The sequence below is a fragment of the Microcebus murinus genome, chromosome 12 (genome assembly GCF_040939455.1).
Source record: "Microcebus murinus isolate Inina chromosome 12, M.murinus_Inina_mat1.0, whole genome shotgun sequence".
Taxonomy (NCBI): domain Eukaryota; kingdom Metazoa; phylum Chordata; class Mammalia; order Primates; family Cheirogaleidae; genus Microcebus; species Microcebus murinus.
Genome location: NC_134115.1, coordinates 42518397 through 42543840, shown reverse-complemented (window position 1 = coordinate 42543840; position 25444 = coordinate 42518397). Strand labels below are relative to the sequence as shown.

The 25444-nt window shown below is 34.0% G+C and overlaps 1 protein-coding gene and 1 pseudogene across 8 annotated transcripts in view; both read left to right on the top strand.

Moving 5' to 3' along the window:
- Positions 1 to 25444, top strand: part of PSIP1 (PC4 and SRSF1 interacting protein 1) — a 36608-nt gene that overhangs the window by 3034 nt on the left and 8130 nt on the right. For 7 of the 8 annotated variants that reach the window (XM_012769670.3, XM_012769671.3, XM_020289343.2 and 4 more), the window contains exons 3-9: positions 998 to 1074; positions 10904 to 11042; positions 12971 to 13075; positions 14139 to 14201; positions 19325 to 19421; positions 20469 to 20544; positions 24916 to 25144. In XM_012769670.3, the coding sequence (XP_012625124.1) occupies positions 998 to 1074; positions 10904 to 11042; positions 12971 to 13075; positions 14139 to 14201; positions 19325 to 19421; positions 20469 to 20544; positions 24916 to 25144 (786 nt within the window). The remainder of the gene's footprint in view (positions 1 to 997; positions 1075 to 10903; positions 11043 to 12970; positions 13076 to 14138; positions 14202 to 19324; positions 19422 to 20468; positions 20545 to 24915; positions 25145 to 25444) is intronic. The other variant, XM_076008752.1, reaches the window with a different exon arrangement.
- On the top strand, positions 20897 to 20997 carry LOC142874615 (uncharacterized; annotated as a pseudogene).

Below are 25444 nucleotides of genomic sequence, written 5' to 3'. Positions count from 1 at the left end.
CTTTGCAATTCTTGGGCCTTCCCACAAAGCTGAAATGACAAATACAGTCTTCATCATATAGGTGAGAAAATTAGAGGGGTTGAGTGGTAATGATTCTATTGGTGTGTAAAAACCTTCAGACTTCCCCACAAATAAACCAGTCTATTTCCCCTCATAGTATACATTCTCTGACGGTCAGCCTCCTTCTTAACAAAATCAGCTGATCTTTTTTAAATTAATGTTTTTGAAATTATGAAATTTAAAATAGAAATGTTTTCCTATTCTGGCTAGGTACTACTCTAGCCCTGAGGTCTGTTTTTCCTTTATTGATTAGGGAGAGTAACAGGTACTACAGATATATTAGCCATAATAGCATCTGATACTTTCTTCCTTAAATAATTAAAAGGATTGAATAGAAATGAAAAATGAATAGGTAACCTCATGTAATTCAGCTGTATAAGTAACGGATCTTTTCATAAAATGTATTTCAAACTTTGGGAGATACTGCTTTAAATTCTTATTAATGTCTGTTTTTATATTACTCTGTTATTTGTATATAGTCTTCTTGCAGAAATATCATTTAGGATTGTCAAACAGGTTCAGACTCCTTGTCTGAAATGCTTAGAGCCAGATAAGTTTAAGAATTCAGTATTTTGGGATTTTAGGAAGGAAATGACAGTACATATGCCATATATTTTGTTGCTAATAGGTTCTAGGATAGCACATGTTAATTTAATGCAATACTTCTGCTTAGAAGCAACAGCAGAAACACTAGATGGGTAAAAGAAATGCCTGAATCACCCTCAGACATTGTCTAGGTTTTGCCACCAAATGAGTTTTGAAACAAATCTTGGTTTTTGGAGCTTCTTGGGTTTCAGAACTGGGGATATGGAATTATATCCCCAGTTCTGGTCCATTTTATAACAGATCCCTTTTGGATGTCTTGTTCTCAGTTTATTCATGTGTTTTGAGATATGTATGATTTAAAAGATTTTAATTTTTCAAATTTTTCTTTTAGGTAGATGAAGTTCCTGATGGAGCTGTAAAGCCACCCACAAACAAACTACCCATTTTCTTTTTTGGAACTCATGAGACGTAAGTCCTGTTAGCTTTAAAGACAAATCAGTTATTTTAGCAAGGTCATTGGCCATAAAATGTGAAACAAATAGAGATTAAGGGAGAAATAGTAAAGTAATAGAAGACTTTAAAATAATCTTTGACTTTTAGGAAAAGTCTTCAAGTCTCCTTTTATTTTTAAGGTAGAATTTAAAGATACTGTAGGTTTAATTTTTTTTTTTTTTTTTGGTGCCGTGACTTGGATTGTAGGTTTAATTTTTATTGGAATAGGTGTTTCCTTAAAAGGAAGGTGTGAATTCTCTCAGCAATAAGAATGACTGATGGAAATTTCCTATTTAGCCAACTAAATAGGAAAATAAAGTGCTTTTTATAAGGACTACCCGGCACCCTATTTTAAGCCTTTGTAATTATCAGCCATATGAACTGCATATTGTAAGAAAGGTGAGAAGAAGAAATCTATTGGGTAGTTCCGTCTGTGTGTGTTTACTTGGTCCCTAGAGCCATTCTGCTCTACTACCCCTGGTGGATATGTGGGCAGAGAACTGATTTGGTGAAGCAAACTTGTAAAAAATTGCAGCTGAATGTTGAACTGTTACTTCTGAGTGCATGAGATTACTCTGGGGGCCATCATTAATTTCCAGAAACAGTATTCCTGCATACCTATAATTTAATAGTAGCCTTACAAGTACTGTGTAATCTGGTTGATTTTAGACTTGAAGTTTAGAATCTGCAATAATTTTGGTAGAGTAGGCTTATTTACTGGGGATGAGGAGAAACAAAACTGTTGATATTCTACAGTATTTGTATTCCTAAGAGTGGCTACAATGGGAACATGTGGTTTCATGTTGATTAGCTACTGTATAAACTTTCACATTTCTTTAACAGGTTTATTGAGGTCAAATTGACATACCATGAAGTTTACCATTTAAAGTGTGTAATTTAGTATATTTTAGTATATTTGCTGTCCTATCTATTAGCAGTTATTCTCCAATGTCCCCCCACCACACACACAACCACTAGTCTACTATCTGTATAGATTTGCCAATTCTAGATATTTTATATTAATGGTATTATACAATATCTCATAATTAGTTTTTTTTAAATACAGTTTTGGATCCAGAATTGGATTGATCTCATCATAATTAGAGTTGGGTTCACTTATATGCTTTATATAAAAATATAGTTTTAAGAAATGATAAAAGCTGGCAAAAGCTGGGCATGGTGGTGGGCTTCTCTAGTCCCACCTTACTTGGAAGGCTGATGCAGGAGGATTGCTTGAGCCTAAGAGTTAGTTTGAGGCCAGTCTAGGCAACATAGCAAGACTTCATCTCTTTTTTAAAAAAAGTGAATTTCTGATTCCATTGCATACGCTACCATTTAAAGAAACACTTCAGTAAATTTAAAGAGAAAGGTATCTTTTAATGAAAAATAGTGCACTGTGTGTTAGACTAGGGGTTTTCAAAGTGTGGTGCCAGGTCTAGCAGCACCAGCATGATGTTGGAACTTCAGTTAATAATGCAAGTTCTTAGGCCCTGACCCAGACCTACTGAATCAAGCTGTGAGGTTTTGGGCCCAGCAATCTGTTTTAATAAGCCTTTCAGATGATTCTGGATGCGAAGTTTGGAAATACTTTTGCAGAGTAATGAAAGTAGATATTCTTTAGAATTTTTCAGTTTTGTAAGTTTAAAATTCTGTAAAATTCTGGTATTTCTGAAATGGGACAGGTTTTATACTTTCATACATCCTTATAGTTTTATAGAACACATAGTCCATTCTTACATTTTTTTAATTTTTTAAATTTAGAAGAGGAATTATCAACCTTTCCCTAGCGTTAAAAAAATGAGGATTGGGTGGGCGTGGTGGCTCACGCGTGTAATCCTAGCACTCTGGGATGCTGAGGCAGGTGGATTGCTGCAGGTCAGGAGTTCGAAACCAGCTTGAGCAAGAGTGAGACCCTGTCTTTACTATAAATAGAAAGAAATTAATTGGCCAACTAATATAAATAGAAGAAAATTAGCTGGGCATGGTGGCACATGCCTGTAGTCCCAGCTACTCAGGAGGCTGAGGCAGAAGGATTGCTTGATTCTAGGAGTTTGAGGTTGCTGTGAGCTAGGCTGACGCCATGGCACGCACTGTAGCCTGGGCAACAAAGTGAGACTCTGTCTCAAAATAAAAATGAGGATTTTCATACTGTAAATATCTAAATTTTAAATCAAGTTATACCAAATAACTAAACCTAAGCATTCTTTGGTTAATGGGTATGAAGGTACTTAATGAAGACAATGAATTTCTAATATTCAAGAAATTAGAATATATCTAAGGAATTAAAATGTATTTAACTATAAGTTAAGCTAATAATATTAAGTTTTCATTTCAAAATGCTCTTGTAGTGTTTTGTGCCTAAGCATTCTTATAAGTACACCATTTATCTTTGGAAAGGTAGTGCTGTCATATGTCTTGGTATGGTGACTTTTTCATGTACTTAAGATTAATTTTTAGAAACTGGACCTCTGATAATCTTTTCCTCCCCTCAAAATTTGGAAGGGTAGTTATTTGAACTTTTCAATTCGGATTTTGCATAAATAGTTTATTCTACCAGCTAGGAGTTAGGGAGATGGGATAGGAAGATTATATAGAAAGCAATAGGGATTTGGAAAACTGTACTAATTCCTAACTGATTCATAGATGCAGATTTTTTTTATTGTGATTTGAGAGCAGAATCTTTTTTAAACTGCATTCTTTTTCTGACCAAAACCATCTGATTTTACTTGTCATCTTATGACATTCATAGTAAATTGGTTCAGCAATCAGGTTTTCAATATTAGACAGTGAAGGCTTATGTATACTAACTGTGACCATCTACTAGGTATCTTAAACCTAACATATTCAAATCAATTTTTACTGAGAATGACATGGACCCAATTGTTTGCTGGAGCCAGAAGTCTTCATATTACCTTGATTACATATTACAGTCTATCCTCTTACTCACATCTAGTCAGCCAGCATCTAGTTCTTTTCTTCCACATTATTATACAGTTTCCATAGCTGCATGTTGTGTTGGGATGGGACTTGTATGGTTTCTGTTGTTTTACACCAAAAAATGAGATGAAGTGTTTTATTCATCTCTTCATACCGCAGGTTCATGGCATATAGTACATGCATATTCAATTGTTTATTGAATCATTTTTCTATTATACAATAATTCATGCTATTATATAATATAAAATCTACTTATAAACTGTATATTTCATACTTTCTGGTTTAGTAGTGGAGAAATCAACCAGCAAATTAGAATGGGACTTTCTGTTTAATAATAATACTTGGCAACAGTTAAATGAGTTTTGAATTTCATATATTCAGCTCTGGTAGGCTTTCCTATTTTGTGTATGTGACTTCTGGTTTGCTCTAAAAAGAAGAGTTCTCTAGGTGTGTGGTAACAAGGCTTTTGTGAGGGGTATGTTTGTTCTTCTGACGTTGTTCACAAAAAAGTAAATTCAGAGAAATAACTGCTTTTTTGTGTAAAGTCTTAGGAAAATTGGTGTATACATATGTTCACACTTACAGCCTTAAGGCATATGCCATGTAGGGAGACACACTTGTAGGATTTAGGTTGCTTCAAAATTTTAAAACTATTACTGAATTCAGTTAACAATTTGCTGTTTTCTTAGGATGTTTTACATTAGTCTTGATTCTTATGAGCTTTGATATTGGTATTTGAGGTCTGAGCTTAAATAGAAATGTGGCGTATTTCCTAATACTTTATTAGGAAATGTTTCAAAGACTGTATTATAGTAGATAAAGGAGACCGTGAAATCTTTTTAAGGAACACTGTACAGTTGAGGCTCTGCTGTTTAATAGCTAGTAGATGACCTTGCCTGAGTCAGTTCATCTTTCTGGATCTCAGTTTTCTAATATTTAAAATGAGCATTTTTGGTGATCCGTAATTTTCTTTTCAGCTCCAGAATTTGGTGGCTAACTTACCTTCAATTAATATATATCTTTTCATTGTTAAAATTTTTAAAAACAAAAAAGTTCTCTGTAAAGGAAATAATCATTTTTACTCCTATTTTTTGGGAAACAACCCTTAAACTTGTTAATATTTTGATGTATTTTCTTTCAGACTTATCTATGCATTTTTTAAGCATTTGCTTTCATGCAGTTATGTTCTGGTGGTCTCTGTGTGTGTACACATACATGTATACTAAGCATTTGGTATGTTATTTTGGAATGAAATGATGAATGAATGAATCAGAGCATTAATGTTATGATACATTTTGTTTCAGACATGCTTTTATAATTTTTTGGTGTTTGCTGTTGTCTGTAATTATAGGCTATTATGTGCATATTAAAGTATTTTTTATATGTCATTTTAAAATGGAATGCTTTGAAAAATAAATCATAGCCATAGCCGTGTAAGGTTGTACCTTTGGGAACTAGTGCAGTTGCTGTCTAAAAACTAATCTTTGCCCTGTTCACCAAACCTGTGGAATTGCATGCCCAAGGAAGATTCTTTTTTTTTGTCCACCACCATCTTTGTGTCTTAAGAGCTCATTGGTCTGGAGTATATCCTTTTATCCAGCTGTTCTTAGAATTTATTTTGAAGATAGGTGTAAAGATTGAGCATTATGTTTATTACAGCAGCATGATTTTATAGTAGAAAATTTGACATAGAAAATAGTCCAATTGGAGGAAAAAAAAAAAAAAAGAAAATAGTCCAACAATAGACTAATTTTGGTATAGCCATTGAGTGAAATAATATGTAGGTGTTAAGTAATCATTGACATAAGTAGATACTCATTTTCATTTGAAAAGGTCTACTTATGAATGAGTATTATCATGTACATTGCAATTACATATTTATATGTATACAGATAATTGGGTTGAAACTAATGACTACAGTTGGTGAAATTATGGATTATTTTATTTTCTTTGATAGGATATGATATTCTCTGAAAAATTTTTAACAGCTTTATTCATTTCCCACATAGTTAACCTATTTAAAGTGTATTATTTCATAGATTGTAGCATATCCAGAGAGTACTACAGCCATTTGTAAAATCAATTTTAGAGTATTTTTGTTACCCCAAAAAGAAACTCTGTACCTATTAGCAGTTACTTCCCATTTCTTCCCAATTCTTCCTCCCACCTTGGTCTAGGTAACTACTCATTTGCTTTCTTATTCTGGTCATTTCATGTAAATGGAACCATACAACATACAGTCTTTAGTGACTGACCTTTTTCACTTAGCATATATTTTCAAGATTCATCCCTACTGTAGCCGTGATAGTACTTCATTACTTTTTATTGCCAAGTAATATTCCATTGTTTTGATCTACCATATTGTATTTATTTATCACTTGATAGACATTTGGGTTGTTTCCACTTATGGCTGTTATGAATAATGCTGCTGTGAACATTTGTGTCCAAGTTTTTGTGTAAACATATGTTTTCATTTCTCAAGGAGTAGAATACCTGGGTCAAATGGTAACTTTATGCTTAATCTAGAGAAACTGCCAGACTGTTTCCAAATCAGCTGCACTGTTTTACATTCCCACCAGCAATGCATGAGGATTCCAGTTTTTCCACATCCTTGCCAATTCATTATTGCCTGTTGTTTTTATTATAGCCAACTAAGTGGTGATGAGGTAGTATTTTGTGGTTTTGATTTACAGCTCCCTGATAGCTTAATGATGTTGAGCATCTTTTCATGTGTGAATTTTAATAAAATTTTCTATACTTAACATGAATTTAGATTTTTAAAGGTCTTTTCAATTGGAAGGGGGATAGTTATTTAATTTTGAGTATATTAAGATATGTGGATTTATGTGACTTTCACATGAACAAAATGATTAATAATGAAAAGTAGAACTTGTAAATCTGAATCTGGGAGGAAGAACAAGGGGAGAATTTTTTTGAAAACCTATTTAGGAGAATTAAGGATAAAAATGAACCAGTTGTAATATAGTGTATGTACAGTGAGGTGATGTGAATAAGACCAAATGTAAGTTGATTACATTCTGTGAATGGATAGAATTCTATTAAGACTTGCAGACTGTATAAATAATCTTGCAGTGTCTTAGCTTGTGAGAGAAGGCTCATACAAAATAAGACGAAGTAACAATATAATGCAGTCACAAAGAAAACAGGAATGACAATATTGTTGTGATTTCATAAACTACAAAATTTGCTGCTAGGTCTTCAGTACACAGATTAGGAGGTAAATTACAGATGTATATCATGTCCCTTTCAAAGTTTCTTGGTGATTAGTCAGCAAGCATGTTCCTTAGATCATGCACACAGCAGTGTGTATAGTTTGTCTTCTGTCTTCTAATACCCGCATGACATTTTACCAAAATAAAAGAGGGAATTGTCCAAAGATGAAAGTTTAGCAAAACAGTAATAATGCTAGAAGTGAAATTTTAATTGAATATAAATGAAATTACAGAATAAATAGGCTGGGTAAGGTGGCTCATGCCTATAATCTCCCAGTATTTTGAGAGGAAGAGGTAAGAGGATCGCTTTGGCTCAGAGTTTGAGACTAGCCTGGGCAACATAGTGAGATCTTGTCTGTACAAAAATAAAAAATAGCTGGACGTGGTGGTGTGCACTTGTAGTCCTGGCTACTCAGGAGGCTGAGGAGGGAGGATTACTTGAGCCCAGGAGTTCATGCTGCAGTGAGCTGTGATTGTGCCACTGCACTCTAGCCTAGGCAACAGAGCAAGACCCTGCCTGAAAAAAATAAAATAAATAGCTAACCTTGTGAATGTAGATGGTGTGCAGTTGCAAAGACACTAAATGTCTAGTCAGAGGAAATTAATGAAGAGAAGCTTATTAGCATAAATGAGGAAGGTGGTTGTCGTGGGAAGAATGAAGATTTCCCTGAGGAAGTGATGCCAACAAAAAACAATAAAAATATTTCACAGATAAAATGCTGGAAACTGATTCAGACTTAGAAGGGCGTATGACAATTTGCCAAGGCATAGAAAATATGCTTATTTTGTATCAAGTTATATCATCAGATGAAGGAAAGCACTGTTCAAACTATTCTTAATACGTTTCTTTTTTTTTTTTTAGCAAAAAAATGGCATACTTTTTTTAGGATCCAACTTTTTCAGTCTTTTCAGCTTCTGGATTTTGTCTTTTTAGTCTTACGAGTTTAAAATAATCCCTTTACTATTGTTTTTGTGTGGTTTCAGGAAGGAGAATTTGTATTGACTTGGTTTGTTCTAACTAGAGATACATTTTGATGGAAGTTTTTAACTCAAGTCATTTACCTGGAATTTGAAACCAGTTAGATAGGAATGTTGTATGGTTTTAACTAAACGTGTTAATTTTTCTAATTTGAGATTATAGGCAGGAATGAATGATGCCTTAGTAAAAGCCTGATTTCTTGATTAAATGAGATGATTTCAGTTTAACCCCAAAGTAAATTTCTTTATAAAGGAAATTATCAGTGTGCCTGAATTCTAGCATAATCATATTGTTTGAAATTGGGATATGCAGTTAAAATACATGGATTACTTGAGTATTCCTGAGTTACAGAATTTAAATAATAAAGGTGATATTTATATGTTTGATTATATTTAAATAGAGTTCTGATTATCCTTATAATTGAAATTTTAAAGCCTTTTTGAAAAATGTTGTAACTACAATGTTAACTATACTCATTAGGTCCCTAGTTCTTACAGAATTTTAGGATATAAGGAATGTGTGATATGTATGTAATTATAATAATTTAAAATTTTAGTATATTTTAGGGGAAATGAGTATCGATTCAGTTTTCTTGTTACCAACCATCATAGCAAAAATTTCTTGCATACATATATACTGTTTGTACTTTTATAGAATTGATAAGCTTCTATAAAACTGATAGCCATAAGGAGGCAGATGTAAGGAGTCTGTCCTCGAGAATGTTGTCTGAATTCATATGTACAAACATTCTTTGACCTACAGTGATTCAACTTGTGATTTTTCCAGGGTATTTAAATGCATTTTCAACTTAACAATAAGTTTATTGGGCCATGAGCTCCATCATAAGTTTAGGAATATCTGTACATAACAAACAGTTGATGGCTCATTATTTCTGGGTGTTTTTTTTTATTATTATTTTTTTATTTTATTTTTTTTGAGACAGAGTCTCACTTTGTTGTCCAGGCTAGAGTGAGTGCCGTGGTGTCAGACTAGCTCACAGCAACCTCAAACTCCTGGGCTCAAGCAATCCTACTGCCTCAGCCTCTTGAGTAGCTGGGGCTACAGGCATATGCCACCATGCCCAGCTAATTTTTTTCTATATATATTAGTCGGTCAATTAATTTCTTTCTATTTATAGTAGAGACAAGGTCTCGCTCTTGCTCAGGCTGGTTTCGAACTCCTGACCTCAAGCAGTCTGCCCGCCTCAGCTAGGATTATTGGCGTGAGCCACCATGCCCCGCCATTTCTGGGTTCTGTATTTGTGAATTTGCCTACTCACTAAGATTTATTTGTAACCCCAAATCGTACTTTTAGTGTCTTTGAGATCATTCATAAACATGCACAGAGTAGAAAAAAATTTGAGTTACCTGGTACGTTCCTAGCTGAGGTTGAACAAGGGAATGCTTTACCTTCTTGTTCAGCACTCATGCTGTAAGCAAGTTTCCTTTTTGCAGTCTATTTAGTGCCATGGGTTTTTGCATTTTTGTGTGGTCATTTTGCTGTTAGAAACATGGCACATTGCCATGTTAGAAAAAAATTTTTTTTCTTTGGGGCCACAGTGTTTTATTATGAAAACAGAATAAAAACTTTGAAAACAAAACAATCCTTTCTACATTTAATGAAAATTTTATTTTTTATTGTTTTCTGCACACAAGTTATATGCAACTTGAAAAATAGTTCACACAGCTCCTGAGATGATGAGACATGAGAGTTACATTTGCTTCATGAGGCCCAGGGCTCAAAATTAGCGTGAGTTAAACACAACTCACATAGCAGTTAACATGTTTAACTAGTCTCCAAGCATAGAGGTAAAGTGCTTTTAGTGTTCCTAAATGCAAGAAGGCTTTGATGTGCTTTACAGAGAAAGTATGTGTTCCATAAGCTGTGGCTATGGTTCAATGTTAATGAGTTACCTATATATTAAATAAGGTATCTTTAAACAGAAACACATAAAATTTATGTATTGATTGGTTTACAGAAGTTGTGATTATAGGAACCTAACCTTGTATTTCCCCTAGAAACAGTGGTTTAGCATTCAATAATTCAGTTTTCACAGTGACTTTATAATAGAACATAACTACCATGAATACCAAGGATTGACTGTGTCCATATAAATGTATGAACTGGTTATAACATCTGATTCCCTCATTGAATAAAATAAAATTCAATATTTTGAGTTTTAAAATTTACTCATTTAAAAAATTTATATGTATTTAGATAATATACGCTATTGACAATTTTGTGAATTATGTAATGTATCATTTTTGAAATGAAATTATATAGAGGGTGTAATTAAATGTACTGATTAATGCTATTGTCAGTTTTTTGTTTGTATTTTTTTATTGTGGTTAAAAAAAACAAAATTTACTGTTCCAGTCATTTTTCAGTGTTCAGTGGTGTTAAGTACATTTACATTTTTGTGCAACTTTTATGGGTATATTTAAGTAGGATTATGGATCTAGGAACTTGTTAACCAAATTTAATAAAAGTATTTGGGATTAAATATAATTGTATTTGTGCCTTTTATATAAGATTTATAATGCACTTTAGATTATATACTTTTGATGATTACATCATAGTGTACTGCTATTTCATAACTTATAATATATTTCATTGAGGTTGTTTTGTACTCACAAACTCCCCTCTTCATTTTTAGTGCTTTTTTAGGACCAAAGGATATATTTCCTTACTCAGAAAATAAGGAAAAGTATGGCAAACCAAATAAACGAAAAGGTTTTAATGAAGGTTTATGGGAGATTGATAACAACCCAAAAGTGAAGTTTTCAAGTCAACAGGTGAGTCATATTACATAAAATTTATTTTAGTATTATTTAGTCTATCTTGGGGGATAATCACTAGCCTAGCTGTAGGAAAATAAATACTAATTTGAGAACTTTGCAAATTTCAGATTCGATTTTCCTATTTAGGTTGAATCTTGACCTTTTATATGTAGATGAATTGATAAAATTATTACTTTCATGGTTAAACAGATCTCAGAAAACTGGGAAATACTGTTATTTAACTCCTCCTGATTGAGTTTATTTAATACATCATTGAATTTAAAGCTATATGTACTATTCTCCTAAATTCAAGTTTTTTAACTTAACAGGGTATATATCCTTAAGTTTTCTAATTCTCTTTACTTCCTAAATCCCTAGAATTGTGTTAGAATATGAACCTCACATGCGTTAAACTACATATGTGACAAAGGTACTTTATAGCACTATCCAAATGATACTTATTGGTGTCTAGAAGAACAGCCTTTCTGTTTTTTCTTTCTTTTTTTTAACCTGTCCAGAGCTTTTGTTAATTAATATGTGACACTAAATTTTCTTGGAGTGGTTTGCCTTTACCCAATTTGTATCATTTTATCGTACAACAGAAATTTATTTTTTCTCTGTCCTAGTATTGGTGTTATTTAGAAAATTTTTTCTATATTGCCAGTTGCACTCTTGAACTCTGTATATATTCCCATATGGATGTCTCAGAACTCTTACTATTTAAAATAAACCAGGTTTTATAATAGCAAAGAAGTATGAGAGGAGGTCTTCAAGAAAATATTATTGGGACACGTTGTCATTCATCAGTAGATACCCTATCTTACTACCAGTTGAGGTACAAAAACTGGGAGGAGCATGAGTAAATCTAAAGAAGGATTTAGCAACATACTGGAAATCTTTCATTGATGCTCTAGGGCTATATTAGATAATCATAAGTGCCCTCATTAGTGCCCAGTACTTAGTTCTTATAGGACTTATCATACCATATAATAATTGCTTCTATACTTGTCTGTAACTTCCACAGACTATTATATTAGCTCTGTGAACAAAGAAGTTGTATGTCCTGTGTACCCAGCACATATATGTGTGGGAAGAATAGATATTCACTAAGTATTTGTGGAATGGATGCATGGTTTCATATTATTGCCTTGACTATGTAATGGGAGGATGTCTTTCTAAAGAGACAGAATTGATTGATTTCTGAAACTAACATTTTGTAATTTCTCTTGGATCATCTTTTCTGTGATTGTATTTTTATGGACTTTTTCATCCTCCAAATTGCCCAACAGGGCAATTCCTGTTCCTATCTACTCACTTAATCTTCAGGTAGTTTTCACCATATAGACTTGGAATTTCTTATTTCACAATGAAATTTTTGCATGAATCCAAATAACGTAATGCCCTTACTAAAAATATAAATGATTGTGCTGGTTTGATGTACTGTATTGATTGCCAGGCCCTGACATGTCCCCAGTGGCACATAAACTGACTTTGAGATACAGATCAATCAGTCTGTAAATGAAGCTGTGATATATTCTTTGCTAATAAGGCCGTTTGTCTTAGAGTGTGTAGAATAACCATCTCTCCCCAGAAAATTTCAGTATTTGAATATAGTATATGACTGTGCAATTCTAAGTCAAATCAACTTACATTGTGTCTTGTTGAATATTTGTTGGTTAGAGCATCAAGATAGTATTCTTTGTAGTTATACTCTCATTCTGCCTCACTTGGATGCACTGAAGTACAGGAATATAGTCCTGTATAAGACTTCGAAAGAAATGCTAGCATTTAAAATTATTTTAAAATTGTATATATTGAAAGTGTTCTGTGGAACAGAAACAAGTTCTAACTTGTAGACAGGCTTTGAATTTTTCATGAGTAGAAAATTTTAAAGTTGGGGTAAAGCCTCATTTTATTAAATTAATAGAGTTGATTGCCCACAGGCATCAACTAAACAGTCAAATGCATCATCTGATGTTGAAGTTGAAGAAAAAGAAACTAGTGTTTCAAAGGAAGATACTGACCATGAAGAAAAAGCCAGCAATGAGGTATGTTTCATTTCTTTGTATTATAAAGCCATTTTGTTGCAAGGAAATAATTATAAAATGAGTTGACCATGGCAAAATGGAAAGTCATCTTTAAAGTACTTAAAAATGCATTAGAAAATAATTAAGGCTTATTTCCTTGTGTAAATATTAAATACATATTTTAAAACAATTTATGCATCTTTAAGATGCATGGATTCTTTCTGTGTGTGTGAGAGAGACAGGATCTCGGTCTGGCACCCAGGCTGGAGGGTAGTGGCACTGCCATACCTCAGTCCAGCCTCAAGCAAATCCTCTTGCTCAGCCTCCCAAGTAGCTGGGACTACAGGCACATGCCACCACGTCCAGCTGATTTTTTAAAATTTTTTTTGTAGACACAAGGCTCTCACTATGTTGCTCAGGCTGGTCTTGAACCCCTGAGCTCAAGTAGTCCTTTTGTCTCAGCCTCCCAAAGTGCTGGGATTACAGGTGTAAGCCACTGCACTTAACTGCATGGATTTTTTTATTTAAAGTTATTTTTATGTTTAAAACATGAGGTCCAACTATAGGATGAGTTAGTATTAGGAGTATTTTTTGAAGAAAGGTATTGTGGAATAGATGTACTGGAAAGGGCATTAGACTGAATTTTTTTTATCCTATGTTGATTTCCAACTCTATATAATTATCTGTGAGTGAGGATTATTCATTTAGCCCTTATAGGCCTCATGAAATGGGTGTTAGATGATTTCCAAGGTCCTAGCCCCCTTTTAAAATTCACATCCCTAAAACCAGGATTCTACTGTAGCAAAAGTGGTTTTATATTTAAATTGACAAGCTTCCTGGTGTATTAGCAAGCAGTGACTTTTATATTTGATCTTACAGTGGAAATGCACTTTTTCCCAGACAAAGATACTGGCTGTTACTTTATAATGTTATAAAGGCTTTTAATGTTTATAATTTCAAAATCAGAGAAGCAAATCAAATTTCCCCAGCACTGTTAGTGAACCGTGCTTTTGACTTTTAGTTCAAGAAAGTTTCTTTCAGTCTTGGCATAGTTTTTTCAGTTTCTTTTTTTTTTTTTTTTTAGGATGTGACTAAAGCAATTGACATAACCACCCCAAAAGCTGCCAGAAGAGGGAGAAAGAGAAAGGTAATTTCACTGACTAACCAACCACAGGGATCTTAAAAGAATTTTTATTTTAGTTTGATTGAGGAAGAGTAGAGATAATGAAACCTTATTTAAACTTGACCTTTTATTCTAACCCCTTTAATTTTTTGAAGAGTGTTTTATGTTGTATACTTAGCAAAACTGTGTTTCTTTTCTTAGTGATACAGCAGTCTTAAGATAAGTTGAATGTTAAAGGAAGTAATATGCACCAGTTTTCATTTATCTTAATGACTGCCTCAGTTTTCTCTGTAAAATGGATAGTAATATATAGGTTGTTGAGAATTAAATGATTGATTTAACACACATAGAATGTTTATAATAAATTCAGCCTAAACACTAATACTAAGTGCTATGTAAGTGTTGTCTATTATTGTTACTTCACAACATTGTTGTGTGAAGTAAGTATGAGTGACAGTGTAGGGCTAGGTCTAGGTACATGGTAGGCTTTTAATTAACATGAGTTTCTCCTTCCATATGAAGTTTTGTTCACATCTTTTTCCAACCTATTTATGTCTCAAACTATTATCTTTGTATCAAAGATACAAAGAAAACTAAGAGTTCAGTATTTCATGAGGAAGTAAAATATGAAAACATAATTAGAGTGGCTTTTTATCCTTTGTGGGGTATATGTGGGAAGGGATTTGATAACTTAAGATTTTAAAAGGCAGAATTTTGTCAAACATGCAGAGGGGAAAAACATGTGAGGCAATTTGAATAGTATATACAGAGGCATAGAGGAAATTTCATTTCAAGCATTTTGAGTATTGTATTTCAGTATTACTGGCCCATAAAGTTTAATGGAAATGGGTACCAAAAAAACCCCAGTATTGTCCCAAAGAACTTGAACTTGGGGAAGTGATGGGAAGCCATTAAATCATTTTAAATTTTAGATGCCTCTTTTTTTAAAACAGTGTGAATGATGGGATTGGATTGGGGCAGTGAGACCAATTCACTGTAAAAATTCATTCAGAATTTTACTATTAACTAACTTGATTGGCTCAGGCATGGAATTTAGCAGTGAACAAGGTCTCTGTTCTATTGAATTTAAATTTTTATTGAGACAAAAAATAAATATATAAAGCAAGAGAGTTAAAATGGGGAGTTATGAATTGGTAACTAGGTTACAAAAGGCTTTTCTAAGGTGTTGGCATGAGATTGGAAGGACCAAGGACCTTATAGCAGGTTTTTTAAGTAGTGTAGATGAAAGATGGGGTTTAATAGCACTTTAGGAGGTTAAGTTGATGGTCAATTGGAAGTTGATGGTAAAGGAAGGAGGGGAGTAGAATCTAGGATGACTCCAGTGTGTTGGTTTAGATCAGGTGTCCTCAAACTGTGGTCCATGGGCCACATACGGGCGAGTGTTTTTGCCGATTTGGTTTTTTTTACTTCAAAATAAGGTATGTGCAGTGTGCATAGGAATTTGTTCATAGTTTTTTTTAAGCCATAGTCCAGCTCTCCAACTGTCTGAGGGACAGTGAACTGGCCCCCTGTTTGAAAAGGTTGAGGACCCCTGGTTTAGATGACTAGATTAGGGAGTGCTGAGGATACTGTTTTGGGACTAGAAGCATGTAAGGAGGAGGAAGTGAAGGGCCTATGGGAATGGAAGTGAAGATGTATATAGTCCTGGCACCAAAGAGAGAAAAGATAAAAGTTAAATATCCAGTCTCTGGTAGAAAAATAGGATAATAGTTGAGGTCAAGGGAAAATGTTTATTGGGAAGAATGCAGAAACCAGAATCCTGAAGGAATATAATGGAGAGGAGGGAAGATTCTGCAAAATTATGGCTGAGAATGAACTGTCAAGAGAAAATCTAAGAGGATATCAAGCTAAACAGGAGAGGGGAAATTGAAGAAAGAGTAAGTAGTCCATAGTGTCCTGATTTAGAGAGGATCCAGTAAGATATTTGCCAAATAGGCTCCCCAGGATTCTTCAGGGTGAGCCCCATTTAGTTAAATGGTAAGGACAGAAGCCAGATTAAGCGGTTTAGAGAATAAAATGTTTGATGATAAAGTTACACTATGCTTGTGAAATCTTCAAAGGAAAGGAGACTGTAGCAACTTAACAGGGATTGGCATGGTTAAGGGAAAGTAGTTAAAGTGAAAAAATACATTAGATGCTTTAACATATTTTCTTTGTAAAACTAGAAAAGATTGAAGATGTGGAAAGAGTCAGTATAAATTATGTAAGTATATGCTGAATGAGAGAAAAGGGAGGGCACATTTGAAGGAATTACTTAACAGGAAGGAGGAGATAGACTATTTAACATTGAAGGGAAGAGTGGAGGAGGCTATAAAAATTTCTCCGACCTGGGTGTGGTGGCTCATGCCTGTAATCCTAGCACTTTGGGAAGCCAAGGCAGGAGAATTGCTTGAGGCCAGGAGTTCTAGACCACCCTGAGCAATATAGCAAGACTCTTGTCTCTACAAAAAAGAGAAAAATTATATGGGCATGGTGGCACATGCACTTGTAGTCCCACCTATTCAAGAGGCTGAGGCAGAGGCAGGAGGATTGCTTGACTCTAGGAGTTTGAGGTTACAGTGAACTATAATGATGCCACTGCACTCTAGCCAGGGCAACAGAGACCCTGTCTCAAAAAAAATAAAATAAAGTAAATATTATGGGAGAGTCGGAAATTAAGGGAATTCCCTTCTCCTGGCCTCTGTGTCTCCCTTCTCCCAATTCAAAAGCAAGACTTCAAGTGTGGTACAAAGGAGGGAGAATGGATTTAATGTTTATCCTAGCAATTTATGGGAGAGGAAGAGGGCTGGAATTCATACAGAATTAATAATGGCTTTGAGATCCCAAATGAGATTGCTTAAAATGAATGCATGTTTATATAGATATTTTTGTTCTTGTTTTCCCAGCAGGGCTCAGCAGCTGGGAATAATAAAACAGAGAAGGTAGAATTTGAATAATGATCCTCTGTTTGTGATTTGTGGGACAGATACAGCAAAACAAGGATGCAAAGGGCTTGAGAATGCATTTGAATAGGTGTCTCATGAAGTTTTTGTGTGTAGGAAGGTGGCTTTAGGTAAGATCAGGGAAAGTGGCGCTGTGGTGGCTCATGCCTGTAATCCTAGCACTCTGGGAGGCCAAGGTGGGAGGATTGCTCAAGGTCAGGAGTTCGAAACCAGCCTGAGCAAGAGCAAGACCCCATCTCTACTAAAAATAGAAAGAAATTAATTGGCCAACTAAAAATATATAGAAAAAATTAGCCGGGCATGGTGGCACATGCCTGTAGTCCCAGCTACTCGGGAGGCTGAGGCAGAAGGATCGCTTGAGCCCAGGAGTTTGAGGTTGCTGTGAGCTCGTGGGATGCCACGGCACTCTAGCCCAGGCAAGAGTGAAATTCTGTCTCAAAAAAAAAGATCAGGGAAAATAAATAGTAGAGCTACAGCTACAGAGTTGGTAATGGGAGAAAATGCCTCAAAGGGTTAGAGGTCTCAGTGAGAAGTAAAATATGGAAGAAATGAATCTGTAGTCAGAGTTTAGAATATTTGCATTTAAGATGAATACGTGTATATTTCATACAGCTTAGTCTTTTCCCTAGAGAAAATATATCTTTGATTTTATTTTCATGAGGAATTGTTTTGATTTGTGTGATTTTGCTATAACAGTTGTGAACACACTTCCATGGTAGGGCTGATCTCTTGCTTAGTATTAATACATTTTTATTCTATTAGGGTACTTCCTCAGTAACATCCATTCTACCTGTAATTTTTATTCAATGTCTTATTTTCAAAAGCAGAAAGTATAGGTGAAGAGAGGTTTTTTGGTTTTGTTTTGAGTTTTTTTGCACCATTCAGTTTGAACTGAAATTAAGAGAACTTCTGCCTTGGGTTCTTAACCTTTAGTATCTGGAGAACTTTATAAAAACACAGATGCCTGGTTCCCTTACCTATCCAGTCAGGATTAGGGCAGGGCTAGATGGTCTGTAAGTTCTTAAACTTTTAGAAATAAAATCTGAATTAATGTTTAAGGATGAAATTTTGTAGTGTTCTCTGAGAACAGTTTAAGGGTTATCTTAGATGAATTTTAATACTTTGAATATGCATTATGTTCCAATTATAAAAGCAATAATAATGTTTAAAAAATGGATAAATTCTTAGAAGTGAAATTACCAAATCAGAGATTTGCACATTTTTTTTATTGCCAGTATTCGTTCATAATGATACTCTTTCAGAAAATATCAGTTTATTGGTATCATTATTGAATCATCAACAGTCAATGTATGAATGATTTTCCACATCCTTACCAACACTGGGCATTAAATTTGCAAATCAGATCATTGATAAAAAGCAGTTTTTAATTTTTTATCACTGAATTTGGATTGTACATATTTTTGAATGTTTTCCCTTTTTTGTTGATACAGTTAATGCTGAATTCTAAGTAGTTGGGGAGTGGAGAAGTAGCTTTTATTGGTCTTGCCCATCCTCTTTGGTCTCTCTTTGAGTTTCCATCTTCTCTTTGCAACTATGATCAGTACAAAATACTGCCTCGTGTTGGCAATTTCCTTTTTAATTTGTGGTTCTTAACCTTTGTTCTACTCTAATGCTTAAATCAGTAATACTGATTCTCATTTGGGGCCATTGGCTCCCTTCAGGAGAGTCATATAGAGTTATCGGAGGGCATTATGTTTGCAAATGGTCATTGAGATTCCTTACTCTACTGTGGTAAATAAATGCCTCTTTATGGAAAATAAGAATAACTCTTAGGGAAGAACATCAGATATCAATCAGTCTCAGTTTGGAAATATAACATGTATATATTAACAAAGTTATAAAATTAGAAATAGCAATGTGAGTTGTTACAGCATAATTGCATTATACTTTCATTCCAATGTTTCATCAAGAATATTACTTTTACAAATGACCTTTTTAGATGGAGAATTTTTAAAAAGTGAATTTTTTTAAGAATTGTTCACTAGAATTATAAACTAACTTTGAGGATGTTACTCTGATGAGTCTATTGTTGAATGGTAATAAAGATCATGTAGAAGTTGTGCTTATACTTGAATTCATGTTATAGACTGGCATATTTTTGTCATTGAGTTAAACTTTAAGTGCCTATTACTTGCTTAAATAAATTAAGTCTTTGTAATTCAGGCAGAAAAACAAGTAGAAACTGAGGAGGCAGGAGTAGTGACAACAGCAACAGCATCTGTTAATCTAAAAGTGAGCCCTAAAAGAGGACGACCTGCAGGTAGGATTAATGGTGTTTAAATATTTTTTGGCTTGTGATTAATATTTTAATCCATTAAGGAGTTGCTCCCTCAAGTATTTTAGTATGAAGTGCACAGGCAGTTCATTATGTGTAACATACAAATTTCAAGGGACATAAACTTTATGGTTTCTGCTTGGTGAAATAAAGTATTTAAATTTGAAATAAGTGTGTGTCACTTTTTCACATTGTTTGATCCCCATTATATTTTCCCTAAATAGTGGCAGATTAGGCTGTGGTGAAGTTAAATTTACTGTCAACAGTGGATTTATTTTACCTCTCATGAGGCATAAGCTTTCTAAATGGAGTCATAATGAAAGAATGAGGAGTAGCATTTGATTGATTAAAGTCATTAATATTTTAAATTACTACATTCTTTGTTTATAAGGATATTTACGATATGCAGGTCTCTCTAGCATTGCCTGTTTAAAGTATTAATTTGGCAAATTGGAAATATTTTGGAAGGCTCTTCCTCATACAAAGAAAACTAACCAAAACTAGCCAGTTTTTTTTTCCTACTTCATAATAGAATTCTTCTTGAAATGTGGGGTAATACCCAGAAAACAAAGAGAATTGAGAATTTATTTACATAATATTTTAGAATTAAATTTGTCATAGTAGATCAAATTAATGGTGTTAGGAAACTTGGTGAATCTGGTGAAAACTTCCAAAGATATGTGTGTAAATGTACTTATAATATCTAAATGAATATTGAATGTAAGTGCTACTTTATATTCTAAAGTTGAATTTTGTGGCATTCCTATTAAAATAACAATGAAAAATGTTTTTAAGCCCTCTCAGCCATACTAAGGACAAATTGAAAATTACTCTGTTCTAGCTCTTTAAATTTTTCGCTATTGCTTATTTGAACCACGGGAGAGGTATTAGTTTTTAAATTTTAAATAATTGCATCTGTAATAAGCCTCTAATACTCTTAAATAGTGCATATCATTTGTAATCTTTACATGAAATTTGCATCTTAAAGGGAAACCAGTAATTGCTGATATTTTTTCCCCATGTGAATATTAGCTACGGAAGTCAAGATTCCAAAACCAAGAGGCAGACCTAAAATGGTGAAACAGCCCTGTCCTTCAGAGAGTGACATGTGAGTTTATTTTTAATGTGTAATTCGTTATGCAATTAATGAGGCATTTGACATTAAACAAGCATATATCTTCTTGCATTTTTGCCAGTTTTTTTCTTATTTTACAGGATATTTATTGCTGTTACTATTTTGATATTTCTAAAAATTATGGAAAAAGCTGGAAAAATTTTGTAAAAAAGAAAAAATGATAGGGAATCGAGAAAAATATGTGGTTATCATTTCATTAAGACATTTTTTTTGGATATTTGAAGCAATGTTCACAAAATTTTAGTTCCTCCAGGGTGGGGTGCTTTATTTAAAAACAGGACTAAATTATTTTTTAATGTAAATTGAGCATTTTAAAGTATTTTAGATGGCTTCTTGGCCTTTTGGCTAAGATCCAGCGTGAAGTATTTTAGAATAACTACTTAAAAAAATGTTTTTCATTTTTTAAAAATTCTCTTGCCACTTTTTCCCCCACATATGGATCCCTTTTATTTAGGCTTTTTGAGTAAACTTCACCGAAAGGAATGTATAGTCAGACAAAGGGGAAACTTTTTGTGATTATTACCTTTAAAGATTTTAAAGGCTCATATGAGGTATGTTCATTAAGAATAGATTTACAAAGTTGTGAATAAAATGATTATAGAAAATTTTACTTACAGAACACTATTGGAGAGTTGGTACTTTCTAACCAAAATATATGTAAAGAGTTTTATTTTACTGCCAACCTAGCTGTTAAAAGTACTCTCAAAAAAAGTGGCACATAATAGTACATTGTGTACTTGAAAATTACTAGGAGTAGATATTCAGGGTTCTCACAATAAAATAAATATGTTTGAGGTAACACATATGCTAAATAGTTTGATTTAGCCATTCCACAATATGTACTTTGTATCAAAACATTGTGTTGTATACCATATATACATTTAAAATTTACTTGTTGATTAAAAAATAGTGGCACAAAATACAACACAGTTTAACAATTGTAGTGAAAATAAATCAGGTACTTGCATATGAGTTTGTTTGCAATCATTGTTCCCCAGAAAGTCTGAAATTCTGCCTGGAAAATATTGTGAGATTCCCCCTATTCTGGATATAATGAATGTCCCCTGATTAGGCCCCAGTTTTTCTTGAGAGTACTCTTCCCAATTCATTGGTTTCCATGGCTTTTGGCTGATTGCTCTGGAAATTCTCTACCTTTTCAGTATCATCCTTCGTTGCATTCTGAAATGGTTATTAGAAAATATGCCCTCCTTCTGAGCAGCTTTCTCAACCTGCTTTCAGACCATAGGGATTTGGGGGCCCAATGTTCCTTTTTAGAACTTTCTCTTGATGCAGTCTGATGTTACTTTTGATAATACAGTACTTTATTGTGTGTGTTTACTTCTAGTCAGCTTCCTGTGCAGTGGTCTCATTCATAAGACTTGCTCAGACATGTGTATCTTCTTATACTTATTACAGACACTTTGAGCTTTATAGGTTTTTCTGAGAAAAACCATCCCTCAGGAATCATTTGTCCATCTGAAGGATTAAGGCAGCCCAGTTTGAATTCCTAAGGCTGGCAGTTGTACCCTTGATTGGATGTATGACCCCAGGCTGTGTCTCAGTTTGAAATTCCTACATCCTTACTTGAAAATAGGCTATAGTTTTTAAAACTCATCTCTTACTTTTGAATACTTACTAATTTATCTTGGTAACAGTCAACTCAATTACAACAGTGTTCTATCTTGAATATCTCTCAAGCCACAAGTTCACTGAATTCATTTTTCTTTCACATTGTAACAGTTCACCAATTTTACCCGTTGTGTAATAACATATTAGGGTTTCCAATTTCCAAGCCACAAAGCTATTGACATATGTTTTAGGTTTTTGTTTCTGGTATTTTCTCTATTTATGAGCTTTTGGCTGAGGCAGTAGACAACCCTAAAGTAGCAGTAAGTAGCTTACAATATTTATTTCTTATTCGTGTTGTGTGGCAGGACGGGTGTTGGCTGTAGCTAGTCTTGGCTGTGTGTCTGAGCACACACAGAGTGGAGTAGAGAGCTCTTCACCATGAGAACAGCACATATCTGTTAGTGACTGCAATGGGTACTGAAATGGCAAGACAGTAGATTAGAAGCCAGAAGAGCTGAAACCAACTCAAAATCCTCATGTAAAGTGAGAAATATGTTATAAGCCACTGAGGTATTTGGGGTTGTGTTTGTACTTGTCTTTGCTTATGTTAATATATATTAAAAGACTAGAGAAATTTACAGATACAACTTTAATAATGATCCTTGACCTACTAAAAAGGGAAATTAGCAAAAGTTTGTATGTCATGGAAGGTAGGTGGTAGGGACCACTGGGGAAAGACTCATTTGTCGCAAATAGCAATAATTATGTTCATGAGAACTCTTTGTTTTGATACTCCTCAAGAAACCTTTAAATAATAAACCCTTTTCTTAGGACCTTAAGATAGATTTTTGAAATTTATGCTTAAAATCACTTTTTGAAAACTAGCTGTTGGGCTGGGTGCACTGGCTCATGCTTGTAATCCCAGCATTTGGGGAGACTAAGGCAGGAGGGGATCACTTTACTTAAGCTCAGGAGTTCCACGATGTGGTGAGCTATAATTGTGCCACTGTACTCCAGCCTGAGTGACAGAGCAAGACCTTGTTTCTTAAAAAAAGTTAAAAACATTGTCATCTGTTTTGTACATGTGTAAACATATTGGTTAAGATATGTTGGTAGAAGGAGATTTCCTGGGTTAGAGGGTATTTGCATTTTAAATAGCTATTTCCTTCCATATAGAGCTAACATTTTGGGGAAAGTAATCAGTATTGATTGAATAAGAGCCACGGAAATGCTTTTTATTTTAGACTATTCTCATTTTTAAGGCCGGGCGCTGTGGCTCACGCCTGTAATCCTAGCTCTTGGGAGGCCGAGGCAGGCGGATTGCTCAAGGTCAGGAGTTCAAAACCAGCCTGAGCAAGAGCGAGACCCCGTCTCTACTATAAATAGAAAGAAATTAATGGGCCAACTGATATATATATATAAAATTAGCCGGGCATGGTGGCGCATGCCTGTAGTCCCAGCTACCCGGGAGGCTGAGGCAGAAGGATCACTCGAGCCCAGGAGTTTGAGGTTGCTGTGAGCTAGGCTGACGCCACGGCACGCACTCACTCTAGCCTGGGCAACAAAGCGAGACTCTGTCTCAAAAAAAAAAAAAAAAATTATCTTACATGTGTGCTTTTTCTTTCATTTATTAAAAGTAAAGGATGAAGCACAGATGACATTAGAAAATAAGCATACTCAGTGATAATTATGTGACAAAAATTTCTAAAGAGGCAAAAACTAAATTTTTCTCTTCTAACTTTATAGTCTCTTAAACATTCAAGGAAACACTTGTCTGGAAGGAGGTCGGTGGATCTGGAATTAAGATACTGAGCTTACTTAATTTAACCTTGTGCCACATCATTTTCTCAGTTGTCAAATAGGAGTTAGGACTAAATGATATGAAGTGCTTTCCAGCTCTCAAATTCATTGACTTAATTGCATAATTTGTGAAAATCCCAATGAAATGCCATATGGATAATAAAAAGGTTATAGTTTTAACCAGTTTGTTCAAGTTGAAGTATTTCTTTATAAAGGAATTACTTTAGTTAAACATATGCTACAAAAGTAATTATGTGATTAGCATTTGCATCATTTGATTCTTCTTTTGGAGCCTATTTCTACAGTACTAATTTGCATAAATATCCAGCAGTAATTATCATTATTGAACAATTTAGGTAGTTTGATTTGTTTTAAAGTCTGTGAAATCCAGTGATGATGGGAACTTAGGTGCTAGTCAGTTAAGCACTCTCTCACATTATGCTTTATTGGCTATATATTTACCATTATATGCTTAAGTTGGGACCCTTTTACCCTGCAAAGAATATTTCTTTGAGTTCTAGAATGATTTCACTTCTGCAGTTCTGTTTTCCCCAGTGTGTCCACTTTTTAAACATAATGTATTCTTACAGATATGTAGACTTGCCCACATTATTACACTGCTGTATCCCCAGAATCAAGAAAAGTGCCTTGGCACATAGATTTTTTTTGACCAAATGAATCATATTATAAAAAAACTTGAAAAACAGAGAAAATCACTTTCTGTTAACCTAATAGCACTATAATTTTATATCTTCTAATTTATACGAAAAGTATGTTCTGTTACAGAATTCCTTTTTTGATTGGATGGTTAAGATGCTCCATTTTACTTAAAGATGTTTTAGATTTGCCTTTAAAAAATGAATTACAGCTTATTGCTATCTAAAATAATCAGTTGACTAGGAGAGTATAGTTGAATGACAAGTATATTAATGATACATAAAAGCTCATTTTCCATTGTTGGACTCTCTAAAATAGGATTACTGAAGAAGATAAAAGTAAGAAAAAAGGGCAAGAGGAAAAACAACCTAAAAAGCAGCTTAAAAAGGATGAAGAGGGCCAGAAGGAAGAAGATAAACCAAGAAAAGAGCCAGACAAAAAAGAGGGGAAGAAAGAAGTTGAATCAAAAAGGAAAAATTTAGTTAAAACAGGGGTTACATCAACCTCTGATTCTGAAGAAGAAGGAGATGATCAAGAAGGTGAAAAGGTAGGAAATTTATGTGTTACATAAAATGCTTTAAGTTTCTATGTAGTTCTTAATCTACCTAGTAAGCTTTCAATATTTTTTGTGAAAGTCTTCAACTGAATTTCTTTACTTTTAGAATATACTTGAATTAGCTATGTTAAAAAGCATATTTGAAACTTTCCTTTATTGTGTAGTCTAAATTCATCTTACCTTTTTACAATTATGATCTGGAAATATATATTTAATTTATATAACCCCAGTAACCGCACCTATCTAGAAATGGTAGGAGAAAGACAGATAGGCTGTGACCAGTGAAGACAA